Source organism: Melanotaenia boesemani, chromosome 18 (genome assembly GCF_017639745.1).
Source record: "Melanotaenia boesemani isolate fMelBoe1 chromosome 18, fMelBoe1.pri, whole genome shotgun sequence".
Classification (NCBI taxonomy): domain Eukaryota; kingdom Metazoa; phylum Chordata; class Actinopteri; order Atheriniformes; family Melanotaeniidae; genus Melanotaenia; species Melanotaenia boesemani.
The window spans coordinates 33,447,277-33,460,905 of NC_055699.1; the positions used below are offsets into that span (position 1 = coordinate 33,447,277).

Here is a 13,629-nt window from a genome sequence, read left to right on the forward strand (position 1 = left end):
CAGACCAGGTCAGTCACCATGGCAACAACCTGCAGACAGAGCAGGTAGAGCTACCGATGTGAAGGATCCCCAAGAGGAAACACTGGAGGTAAACGGTAAAAACAAGAATAAATAAACTTGGAAATAATAAGAACTGATAAGAGCCACAGGAATAAAAATACAGATAAGAGTTCAGCAAAATGATAAAAATTAAAGCCGTCCATAAAAACTGTGTACTTGGGTAATACAAAACAATAAAACGGAGAGCCACATAAATAATTTGAATTTAAAATAAAGAGAAATATATGATTATATAAGTGAAAATCTAAACAAAATGAAATAAATAAATTTAGGTATAAGCTAAAAAGCTAAAAAGGTCTTTTGAAACATCAACAGTCTCTGCAGGTTCTCTGGCAGGCTGGTCCACAGTCCAGGTCAGTAGTGGTGGACCGAGGCCTCACCAGAGGTCTTGGTTCTGACTTTGGGAACAACTAAAAGGCTAGTACCAGAGGATCCCAAGGTCCACAAGAGTTCATAATTTAAAAGCAGGTCTGATAAATAAGAAGGCCCAAGATCATTAAGACATTAATAAACAACTACAAGAACCTTAAAATCCACCCTGAAACAAACGGGGAGCCTGTGTTCACGCCCTCTGGTCCAGATGCTGATAATACAAATACTTTATAGGGACTGCTGCAGATAAGGCAAAACTGAAGCTTCCAGCCAGCATTTAGAAGAAGAGTTTCTAAGATCGATGGGGTCGAGCTGTTCCATCCAAATTACAAGACAAAGACAAGTGTGGCTGTGTAGGATGATAAAACGGGAAAAATGTTGTGTCCCTTAGTACCAACATGGCCTGGTTTAACCAGCACAGCCTACCTGAGTATTGTTGCTGACCATGTCCATCCCTTTATGACCACAGTGGAGCATCTTCTGATGCTACTTCCAGCAGGATAATGCACCATGTCACAAAGCTCAGATCATCTCCACCTGCTTATGTGTGGAAAGAGGCGAGTCTTGGGGGAATTATTCCTGTGTTGCCAACTTTGTGGTTATATTTAGCGAGTTTTCAGACCCACTAGCGAGTTTTTCTGGTGTTATTGGAGACTTTTGGAGACGGAGGTGAATGAAGGGAGTTTATCTTCCCAACGAGGAGCGGTGCTGTGCAGACCCTCTCATACGAGGCTTGGTCTTCTCGCAGCAGCAGCAGCTGCATTCAGACGACGTTCACCTCTGTTTCATGACCAGGCTGGAAATGAAACGTAAAAGCTGCTGCTGGAGGATCCTGCTGGTTTACCGTCACAGTAACATCTGTTAATGAAGAGTGTGGAGGAAATATTTAAAAAGTTTAAAGTGTTGTGACATGTTCCAGACTTCTAATTAAAAAACAAAATACACTTAATAAAAAACAGAACTAAAAAATAAAGAAAATATTGACAGAATTATTTTTTTAATTAAAAAATAAAGAAAATATTGACAGAATTATTATTTTATTAATTAAAAAATAAAGAAAATATTGACAGAATTATTTTTTTTTTAAATTAAAAAATAAAGAAAATATTGACAGAATTTTTTTAAATTAAAAAGTAAAGAAAATATTGACAGAATTATTTTTTTTTAAATTAAAAAATAAAGAAAATATTGACAGAATTTTTTTTAATTAAAAAGTAAAGAAAATATTGACAGAATTGTTTTTTTATTAAAAAATGAAAATATTGACAGAATTATTTTTTTTTAAATTAAATAAAGAAAATATTGACAGAATAATTTTTTTTAAATTAAAAAATAAAGAAAATATTGACAGAATTATTTTTTTTAAATTAAAAAATAAAGAAAATATTGACAGAATTATTTTTTTAATTAAAAAATAAAGATAATATTGACAGAATTATTTTTTTTATTAAAAAATAAAGATAATATTGACAGAATTATTTTTTTTTATTAAAAAATAAAGATAATATTGACAGAATTATTTTTTTTATTAAAAAATAAAGATAATATTGACAGAATTCTTTTTTCATTTTTGTTTTTATTTTGCTGTTCTAAGAATTTTTAGGTTGTCTATTTTTTATCAATTTTTGTCTTTCCTACGACATCCCTCTTTATAACAGCATCCATTACAACTACATGTACCAGGCTGATGATGCTAATTAGCGACTTCTAGGACAGCCAATAGCTGCTGTTCTTACTGAGGAGTGGGAACAGCGGCTGGAGGAGCATCAGTCCCTGAAGCTGTTTGTTACCAGGAACTACATGGACCAGTCATACCATGTCCTGTGGGGGATGATGGGGACAAAGTTGTCGTTCTGCTTCGATTACAAAGTGAAAATCAAATCAGATTTTATTTGACAAGTTCTATGTCTACTTGTTTTGTATTCGTGCGGCCAGTAAGATTTTTTTTTTAATGTTAAGTCAACTACATAAAAATTGTAAACACTGTCATTTCTGAATTTATTGTTATTATCACTGTGTATTTTAATGGAAAATGAGAGGAAATGTGAATGTTTGCTATGCAAGGCGATTTCAGTGTGCGCCCCTAAATTTTCTGCTTGCGCTCCTAAAAATTTAAGTTAGGGGCTGCTGTGCTCCTCGTGAAAAATGTTAGTCTTGAGCCCTGAAACCTGAGATTGTTTTCAGGGTTCTCCACCCTAGTGATGTTCTGCAGCTGCTCCTCCATCTTCTTCTTGTAACTGGCCTCCCCCTCTCAGATCTTTCTCCTGAGCTCCTCCTTGCTTCCTGATCTGAAAGCTTTCTTCTGCTCCTTTAGGAGGTTTATTATCAGGGGTAATCCACAGGGAACAGTGTTTATGTAGTCTGTAATGCAGTCTGTGCTAGAATTAATGTTCTCCTTACTGCCCACCTCCTCGCTGTACGTGGGACCACAGCCTGCCATTTATACACATGCTGTAGATGTATAGTGTATTATGTGGTGGCATAAAACAGGTCCAGTATTTTATTGTTTCTGGTGAGACAGGTGACATACTGTGTATGTTGGTAGAACAGATGATGGAGAGTCGTGATTAAAAACCACAGAAATGAGCAAGAGGCCTGTAAGTGCTGAGTCTGCAGTCTGCTGGTGACCGAGAGTAGAGTGTCAGAAGCTGCATTAGCAGAAGGTGGCACGTACGCTGCTATCACAATAACATGTCAACTCCGTTCAATCAACAGTTCAATGTCTGCTGCACAGCTGCTCTTTACCAGTGCAGGGTCCTGGTTTACACCACCTCACATTCACCAACACAGCTAGTCCCCTCCTTTCCTCTAACGCTGGTCTCCGTTTTGTCCGCCCGCAATAAAGGTTTCAAATAAAACCGTAAATTCAGCAATAAGCGGAGTCAGCCAGGTCTCCGTAAACAGAAGAATGCTACTCTCTCTGTACTCCCACTGATAATAATAATAGTGGATTAGATTTATATAGCGCTATTTATCAAGGCCCCCAAAGCACTTTACATTGTGTATCCATTATGAGTTCACACACACATTCACACACTGATGGCGGAAGCTGCCATGCAAGGTGCTCAACTATCAGGAGCAATTAGGTGTTTGGTGTCTTGCTCAGACACCTCAATATGAGCTCTCCGGCTGGGGATCGCACCGGCAACCCCTGGGCTGCAGGGCGACCGCTCTACCCACTGAGCCATGCTGCCACAAATGGCCACAAGATGGATGAGCATTACCAGCTCATCCATCTTGTGGGGAAGAGATCTTATGTTTCCATGATGATTCAGTCTGAATCGCCTATTCCTTTCCTGAACTTTTGACCCAGCGCAGCGCCCACGGCGAGTCTTCGGTAGCACCTCGCGGGGACTTTGTGTCTGTCCCTGGGGAACGCTACAGCGCTGCGCAGAGCGACCAGATCTTCCTACTGGAAACCATGCAGGCAGGGACCCCACACACATTGTTATATTGGATGTTTTAGTTGAAAGAAACAGCAAATCCAAACAAAAACAGCACATTTGTGGACAAATATGTATATAAGGCTAGTATACAAAATATCTACAGCAGTGAGATATAAATAAGTTAATACACTACAGTGTGTGCAGAATTATTAGGCAAATGAGTATTTTGACCACATCATCCTCTTTATGCATGTTGTTCTACTCCAACCGGTACAGGCTTGAAAGCCTACTACCAGTTAAGCATATCAGGTGATGTGCATCTCTGTAATGAGAAGGGGTGTGGCCTAATGACATCAACACCCTATATCAGGTGTGCATAATTATTAGGCAACTTCCATTCCTTTGGCAAAATGGGGCAGAAGAGAGATTTGAAGGACTCTGAAAAGTCAAAAATAGTGAGATGTCTTGCAGAGGGATGCAGCACTCTTAAAATTGCCAAGCTTTTGAGGCGTGATCATCGAACAATCAAGCGTTTCATTCAAAATAGTCAACAGGGTCGCAAGAAGCGTGTTGAAAAAACAAGGCGCAAAATAACTGCCCATGAACTGAGGAAAATCAAGCGTGAAGCTGCCAAGATGCCATTGGCCACCAGTTTTGCCATATTTCAGAGCTGCAACATCACTGGAGTGCCAAGAAGCACAAGGTGTGCAACACTCAGGGACATGGCCAAGGTAAGGAAGGCTGAAAAACGACCACCACTGAACAAGACCCACAAGATAAAACGTCAAGACTGGGCCAAGAAATATCATAAGACTGATTTTTCTAAGGTTTTATGGACTGATGAAATGAGAGTGAGTCTTGATGGGCCAGATGGATGGGCCCGTGGCTGGATCAGTACAGGGCAGAGAGCTCCACTCCGACTCAGACGCCAGCAAGGTGGAGGTGGGGTACTGGTATGGGCTGGTATCATCAAAGATGAGCTTGTGGGACCTTTTCGGGTTGAGGATGGAGTCAAGCTCAACTCCCAGTCCTACTGCCAGTTTCTGGAAGACACCTTCTTCAAGCAGTGGTACAGGAAGAAGTCAGCATCGTTCAAGAAAAACATGACTTTCATGCAGGACGATGCTCCATCACACACATCCAAGTACTCCACTGCGTGGCTGGCCAGGAAAGGTCTAAAAGAAGAAAAAATAATGACATGGCCTCCTTGTTTACCTGATCTTAACCCCATAGAGAACCTGTGGTCCCTCATCAAATGTGAGATCTACAGGGAGGGAAAACAGTACACCTCTCTGAACAGGGTCTGGGAGGCTGTGGTTGCTGCTGCACGCAATGTTGATCGTGAACAGATCAAGACACTGACAGAATCTATGGATGGCAGGCTTTTGAGTGTCCTCGCAAAGAAAGGTGGTTATATTGGTCACTGATTTGTTTTTGTTTTGTTTTTGAATGCCAGAAATGTATATTTGTAAATTTTGAGTTGTTATATTGGTTTCCCTGGTGAAAATAAATAAGTGAAATGGGTATATATTTGGTTTTTGTTAAGTTGCCTAATAATTATGCACAGTAATAGTCACCTGCACACACAGATATCCTCCTAAGATACTAAAACTAAAAAAGCCCCACTCCAACTTCCAAAAATATTCAGCTTTGATATTTATGAGTCTTTTGTGTTCATTGCAAACGTAGTTGTTCTATAATAAAATTAATCCTCAAAAATACAACTTGCCTAATAATTCTGCACACCCTGTAGAAGAGAAAGGAAACGGGTAACAGCTGCTGCAACCAGCAGCACAAACTCAAACATACCACAAAAAAAGAAAAGTGGCTTTATGAAAGCTGAGTGAAAACCTGGTAATGATCAAGCTGATCATCACTACATGGACACCTCCATACCTATGAGTTCTCTTGGGGAATCCTCCGCATATACATGAACATTTACACTCTCATGAAAAAGCTGGTTGGTTAAAAAGCAAGAATATTCTTAGTTGAATATTTTACCAAGAGGTTACCATCTTTGCTTTACCCAACTTTTGTAAGAAGGATGTATGATTACAACAATCTTACTGTCTACAGCATTTTAATATTACTTTTAGTCTCCTTTTCATATAGTAAATACTACACAAACTCCCCTGTACCTAGTCACTGTGAAATGGTTGTATACTGAAAGGAACAATGTAATAAGAGTTGTGTGAAAGAACCAAAATAAAAATCTAAAACAATCCACAAAACTTCACTGACTGTATACAAGAAAATAATCAAGATTTTTTTTTTTTTTTTTTTTTTTTTTTTAAGATTGAGATATATGCTGAATGTGCCCATGGCGTCCATCTTTAAGTCATTCTTCTTACCTGGCTACTGACTCCAGTTTGTCAAAGAACTGGGCGTCCACCATGGAAACTTCATCGATGATAAGGTGTCGACAGCTGGTCCAGTGCTGCAGCACGCTAGGACGCTGTGCCAACTCAATGCACTGCTCCAACGGAGCAGAACCAGATCCAATACCTGGAAAACAGACATTAAGCACAAGTCATTTCAGCTAATGTAACAGTTAAGACTGACATCCATCCATCTTCTTCCGCTTATCCGGAGTCGGGTTGCAGGGCAGCTGCCAAAGCAGGGAAACACAGACTTCCCTCTCTCCAGACACATTCACCAGCTCATCCGGGTCCTAGGTCTTCCTCGGGGCCTCTTTCCGGTGGGACGTGCCTGGAACACCTCGCCAGGGAGGCGTCCAGGAGGCAACCTAACCAGATGCCCGAGCCACCTCATCTGGCTCCTCTCGATGTGGAGGAGCAGTGGCTCTACTCCGAGCCCCTCCCGGATCACCGAGCTTCTCACCCTATCTCTGAGGGAGAGCCCGGCCACCCTGCGGAGAAAAGACATTTCGGCCGCTTGTATTGGTGATCTTGTTCTTTCGGTCACTACCCACAGCTCGTGACCATAGGTGAGGGTAGGAACGTAGATCGACCGGTAAATCGAGAGCTTTGCCTTTTGGCTCAGCTCCTTCTTCACCACGACAGACTGATGCAAAGTCCACATCACTGCAGACGCCGCACCGATCCGCCTGTTGATCTCCCGCTCCATCCTTCCCTCACTTGTGAACAAGACTCCGAGATACGTGAACTCCTTCACTTGGGGCAGGACCCTATTGCAGACCCGGAGAGAGCACTCCACCCTTATCCAGCTGAGGACCATGGTCTCAGATTTGGAGGTGCTGATTCTCATCCCAGCTGCTTCACACTCTGCTGCAAATTGCTCCAGTGAGAGCTGAAGATCACGGCCCGACGAAGCCAACAGAACCACATCATCCGCAAAGAGCAGAGACCCAATCCTGAGACCACCGAACCGGATCCCCTCAACACCTCGGCTGCACCTAGAAATTCTGTCCATAAAGGTTATGAACAGAATCGGTGACAAAGGGCAGCTTTGGTGGAGTCCAACCCGCACTGGAAGCTAATCTGATTTGCAACGAGGACCTCTCTCTGGCACCAGTCGTACAGAGACCAGACAGCTCGTACAACGGGGGCCGGCACTCCATACTGCCAGAGTACCCCCCACAGGAGTCCCCAGGTGACACGGTCGAATGCCTTCTCCAAGTCTACAAAGAAGAGGTAAACTAGTTGAGAGAACTCCCATGCCCCCTCCAAGATCCTGAAGAAGGTGTAGAGCTGGTCCACTGTTCCACAACCGGGACAAAAACCACACTGCTCCTCCTCAATCCGAGGTTCGACTATCCGATGGACCCTCCTCTCCACACCAACAAACACCAGGGTCCCCAGACTCTGCTGCCTCGTCGGAAGAGGTGTTGGTGGGACTGAGGAGGTCTTCGAAGTACTCCCTTCACCTCCACAATGTCCCGAGCCGAGTCAGCAGCCCCCCACCCCCACTATACAACAAACTCCTCCCGTGCCCGAGTTTTTGCCTTTGCGACTGCTGAAGCCACGTCCTGCTTAGCCTACCAATGCCCATTAGCTCCCTGCAGAGTTCCACAGGCCAAAAGGGTACAATAGGACTCCTTCAGCTTGACGGCATTCCTTACCGCTGGTGTCCACCAACGAGTTTGGGGGTTTCCACCATGACAGGCACCAACGACCTTATGGCCACAGCTCCAGCTGGCTGCCTCAACAACAGAGGCACGGAACACAGCCCACTCGGTCCAATGTCCCCCGCCTCACCTGGCTTTACTCATGTATCACATGACAAAACCTCACTCAGTATCAGCAAGATTGTTGGAGGTGTTAGTAAATATATTTTTAGTCTCTTTTTAAAAGCAGGCTTTCTATAAATTTCTTTGACCTCATGTTGAAGCTAAAAAAAAAAACAAATCCAATTTTAATTGATTTTTACCCCTTCCTGTTAAAAAAAAATTACAAATGGCAAAAATGATTCTTTTTCAAAAATGTTTTTATTGCAGTCAACCTAGAAGTTTACTTGAATTTAAAGTGCAACTAAACAAGCTGTGAAACAAACTTGTAAAATGAGATGGCAGGCGCTGCCGCTGTAAACAATGAACATATAACACACATGTTTGCACTTAGTGCTATTCCCCAATGAGCTAGTTTTTTAAGTTTTGAGCATACATTTAAGAATAGGCCTCACTTCACTTGTGTAACTTTATTCTAGCATATAAATTAATAAACAAAAGTGCCTCCTCTTGGAAGAATAGTAACTGTTTTTAGAGTATTTTGACAATAAATAACCAAAACAATTTCCCATTTTGGGAATGTAGTAAGAAAAATTAAAGTTTCATTACACTTAACATGTGTTTCAAGAAAATCAACCCCTTTTATACAAAACACTGTTTTAAGTAATCACTGAATGTTAATTAAAGCTATATTTTAAACATACATTCATTATTACGTTCTTGCTGTCTTTCATTTAAACTACACATTTTTGGCAAGGAAGACAAGCCTGTCTACTGCATCTGGCTTCAGACATGCCCTGTGGCATGTGGCAATGCCCCTCCCACACCGAAAACCCTCTCTGATGGGACACTTGTTGCAGGGACACAGAGATATTTCTTGGCCAGTTTACTGAGACTTGGAAAGCTCGGTTCATGGTGCTTCCACCACTTAAGTGGATCAGTTTCTGGGTCTGACTCTGCTTGTTGAAGAGATGGCACTGGCACACTTTTTTGAAGAAGGCAGCCGAAGTCATGTTCTTATGGGTGGAGCCTGTTCTTCTCTGCACACCTGCACAGCTGGACCAGGAAGCTGTGGGGTGCATTTTTTTCAGCAGGCAGAGACGTCAGTTCAGTGAGAGCTCTTTTTTTGATGTGTTCAACCCTGTCTGGATTAATGTATGTTGTCTGGAACCTGGGGTCCATCAGTGAGGCCATGTCCAAAAGTTCATCTTTCACATGGTCGCTGTATTTATCATTAAGGTATGTTCTTTTTAATTGTTTTGGTGAGATCAGTGTCTTCCTCCACTGGCTGTAGGAGACTAGTTTTGAACAAATGGAGTACCAGTTTAATATAGGAAAGTCTTGGAGTGGTCTAACAGCCTCAATCAACCTGCCGCCCGGGAGTGGAGGGAGGGGGGAAGGGTCAAACCAAGGCAGTGAAATCATAGGGAGGTGTGTCTGTAGTAGTGTATGTGCATGTGTGCATAGTAAGTATAAGTAAGTGAGCCTATTAATTTTCTCCCAGTTCCTTTCTCCAGTCTCTGAACCAGATGATAGTGGGGCGACCTTGGGAGCTGATCCAGGAAAGGTCCACAGCCCGAGAAGATGGGGCATTTCCAGGAGAACTTGATAACCAGCCATCCAAGGCCAGTACAGGGAGCCAAATGAAGATAACAGCATTTGTTTTGGTTCAGGTTAGATCATGTTCCATCTGCCTCGAGTCTCTTAGTGGTCTCACAGCGACTCCAATTCATCCGTTTGGCTAGACCACAGATCTGTTATGGCAGAATAAAAACGCACACCATCCAGCTCTTGTGATCTTTTCATGTGTGCCGTTGTACAGGTGAGGCAAGGCAACTTTGGTAAAATATTTCCTGCTACTAGGCACATACCTGGGGTCTAAAGTTTGTAGCAAGTTAATAAAGCTTTTCCACTGTATAAATAGGCACCGTGTCTTTGGCGATATACAATGTGACTGCATCCATGAACGCTTTCCATCGGGCCCCAGTCTTATCATAGGGGACACAGTGTGAAAATGATTCCCCTACCGTGGATTGTCTTTTGGTGGGGTTTTGTAGGGTGTTGTTATTTTGAGTACGTCGTAGACTGCACAATTTCTCCCACTCCGCGGAGTGCCTCTGTTTTAGGTGTTGAAATATATTTGTTTTGCTCCCACCTTTGGTAGCAGCAGCCCTTAAACAGATTTTGCAACGTGGCGTTTGTTGCTCCAAATCTGAGGTCGCAAAACCATACCAGTTCCAAATAATTGAGGAAACTGTGCCTTTCTTGGGAACAAGCTCTTCTTTTCTAGCTGCCATTTTGATGTGTTTATGCAGTTCTGTGGGAAACCAGCAGGAGTGCGCTGACGTCACTATGATCTACGGAAACCCAAAAGGTGCTGGTGGGGGCAAAAAAAACTATCTCGATTTTCATTAAAATCTTCATAAACAGCAAATTTGAATTAATCGATTAAATCAATTAATCACCCAGCCCTATGTTCCACAACACAACTGACCTATAGAATACTGTCCTCCTCATAGAGTCAGTCCTAGATAGGGGTAAGGTAATCCCTCTGCTATTGACCTCTTGAGTAAAATATGAACGAGTATTTGCGCAATAAATAATATAATGAAATTTAGAAGTCTGAGTGTTAATTATCCTAAGAAAGTATGTAAGTTTGTTAGCAGGTAGTCCGTTGTTGACCTTCAGCCAGGTGAGGCGTTCATGCATTTCTGCAACATGATACCTTGGAGAACAACCAAGAACCGGTCTTGCAGCCTTAGACTGTCTGATGCAGCAGACCATACAACTGGACAGTAATCCAAACAACACAAAACCAATGAACAAACCACTTGACGTAGCAACTGTGAATTGGTACATATTTACACATAATGGCTATAGCTCTGCCCATTTTGACAGCAATTTTGTTGATGTGATCTGACCATGACAATGTGCAATCAAGTCAAAGTCTAAGAAACTTTCAAGTTTCTACCTGTTGTATTGTTTGACATCCGCATGTAAATTAATTTGAGGATTCTCTGATAACCTCTGCTTAGAACCAAACATACTCGTTTTTTATATATTAAGGATATGTTTATTTGTCTTAATCCAATTATTTAATATTCTAATTTCACACAACAGGTGATTAAGCTCTGAACATGTGGGGGAGAGGTAATAAACAGTATCATCAGCAAACATAGTCAGTTTAGTTTTACTGAGTACATATGGCATATCATTAATAAAGAATGAAATAACAGAGGTCCCCACACAGCTTCCTTGAGGGACTCCACAGTCCAGGGACTTACTGAAAGATAATACACCATTGGAAAAAACTCTGTGACCTGTCAGACCGATAGCTCTTAAACCAGTGAACTGCAGAGGAATTAAAACCATAACAAATACTTTTGGGAATCAAAATTTCAATCAAATCAAACGCTGCACTGAAGTCGAGCAATACTGTACCCACAAACACTGAGTCATCAGTTGATATTAACCAGCTATCCGTCCGTCACTGCAGTGCAGGTGGAATGGCCAGCATGTTGGAATAATGTTGTGAAATCATAATTGTAAAAGTAATCTTGCACTTGCTTATAAACAATTTACTGAGGCCAGGCAGAATAATAGGTCCACTATTCGGACCAAAAACCTGATTTTGTATCTTTGGGCATAGGAATGATCTTACCCTCCTTCCAAAGTTTTGAACACACACCACTAATCAGACATCTATGGACTGAATGACATATGGGTTTAGAAATGTGTGTAGCACATAATCTCAACACCCTGTTATCCAAGTTGTGAGTACCAGTCAACCCACCATCAGGCCAGGACACCTGCAACGTTTCCACCTGCTCACCTAGTGAAATCCAAAACACATCTTATCCTTCATGCTTTGTTCATTAGCTCTTCTGAGCTAGAATCAGCAGTAAAATCCATTTCCTAGTTTAGAAAACTTGACAAAATAGTCAAAATAATTTGCAATCTGAGTTGGTTTAGTCAAACTCCATTCAATTCAACAAAAGTGTGTAACAGTAGAAGAGATGTATGAGGGTGATGTGATGTAAAAGTGCTTTGAGTGGCCAACATGTGACTAGAAAAGTGCTGTTTAAGTGATGTGTTGCAACAGGAAATCATCTAAAACCTGCAGGACACTGGCCCAAGACAGCTGGAGTTCCCTTGTATTTAAAGCTAAAATAATTCATTTATGGTGAACTTGGACTGGTGGATACTTTATTAATCCTTTACAGAAAATAGTGCTGCAACAACTACATATAAAATCACAATGAGTGTTAAAGCAAAGGAAAAAAAAAAAACACACTTAAACATTAATCTTTAGCATCTTCCATCCAATATCAAAACCGATTTCTAAGCAGGACGATGACTTCTTCTTTTTGCGTTCACATTTTTAAAAATATACTGTAAAGATTAAACCAGAAAGTAATTGTAAGCACAAAGCAGACACTCTAATCTTCATTTCCCATTATTTGAACATTTTAATAAACTTTCCAACATTCTAATTTTAGGACACGCTAAACCTGAAAACTGACCAGTAATTAGTGTAATCTACTTTGTTGATATTGTGAGAAAAATAATCTTCGAATGTCTCTCACAAGCTGCTTATTTTTCCCCCCCAAACAGAAGGCTTTTACAAAATGTTAGTCTTCCTTAAAACGCTTGACTGACCTGCGAAGCTGTGTAACGTTGTTCCTCCGATGTGGCATGCTGCCACTCCTGTGCTGGCTGTAGCAAACATGCTCTTCGGAGGGAGGGAACCAATGATCCTCTTCAGCAGGAAGGACTTTCCTGTACCTGAGGACAACAGCTATGATTAACAAAATAACAGAATTATCACTTTGTCAGGGACAGGTTGAGGACAAACGTGTCTTTAGGCCTGGCACGATAAGAAATAAGTCAATTAATTGCACGGTAAGAAAAAAATGAATGCAATGAGTTTACCAGCCTGTGACAAAGTGGGTGAGTTCCCACCATTTGCCACTGTTTCACATCATTTCAACCATACCTGTTTGATTTTAACAATGTTAGCTTCATCATTGCTCAGTGGTCAGCAGACACCAACGATCCCGGCTTGTTTGTGTTTTGCTTCCTATTTGAGTTTAGCTAACATACATAAACATCTGTTAAAGCAAGACTCAGACCACTGGTTTGTTTGTTAAATATGTAATTTGAATGTTTCTCGCCATACTTACCATGTGTTCCAGGAGCAAAAGGAAGAAAAATCACTTCCTGTATTTAAAGGGTTTGCCCTGATTTAATGACGTCACTGGAAGGGTTTAAGTATTATGTTTAAGATTATGTTTTGTTACAGGAAATGTTTGATTTTCTATTACCTAGTTCTGTGGGTGGTACCAGGATTCATTTATTACCAATTGTGTTGGTTTATTTAAGTTGACTGGGATTTAGCCATTTAAACTGTATGCTGAATATATGTTGAATGAATAGACTCACCTGTTAAGTGAGAGGAGCCCAGGGAAGCCATTTTGTGGATGGAACTCAAGCTTATATAAGGCTGGCCTTTAGTCTGTGTTAGGGAGGCACCATGATGATGCAGGGTGCATGTCTACTTTAAGTTTGGTTTTTTAGATTTCAGTTATGTTGGTTAAGTTAACTGTTAAGTTACATTATGTTTCTTTGCTTTTTTCCGTATATAGTTTTGTTGAAACATGCACC

The 13,629-nt window shown here is 41.3% G+C and overlaps 1 protein-coding gene across 1 annotated transcript in view; it reads right to left on the reverse strand.

Annotated features, from left to right (window-relative positions):
* Positions 1-13,629, reverse strand: part of pif1 (PIF1 5'-to-3' DNA helicase homolog (S. cerevisiae)) — a 39,752-nt gene that overhangs the window by 18,399 nt on the left and 7,724 nt on the right. The window contains 2 exon segments of the mRNA XM_041968948.1: positions 6,170-6,323; positions 12,625-12,750. Of these exon segments, the coding sequence (XP_041824882.1) occupies positions 6,170-6,323; positions 12,625-12,750 (280 nt within the window).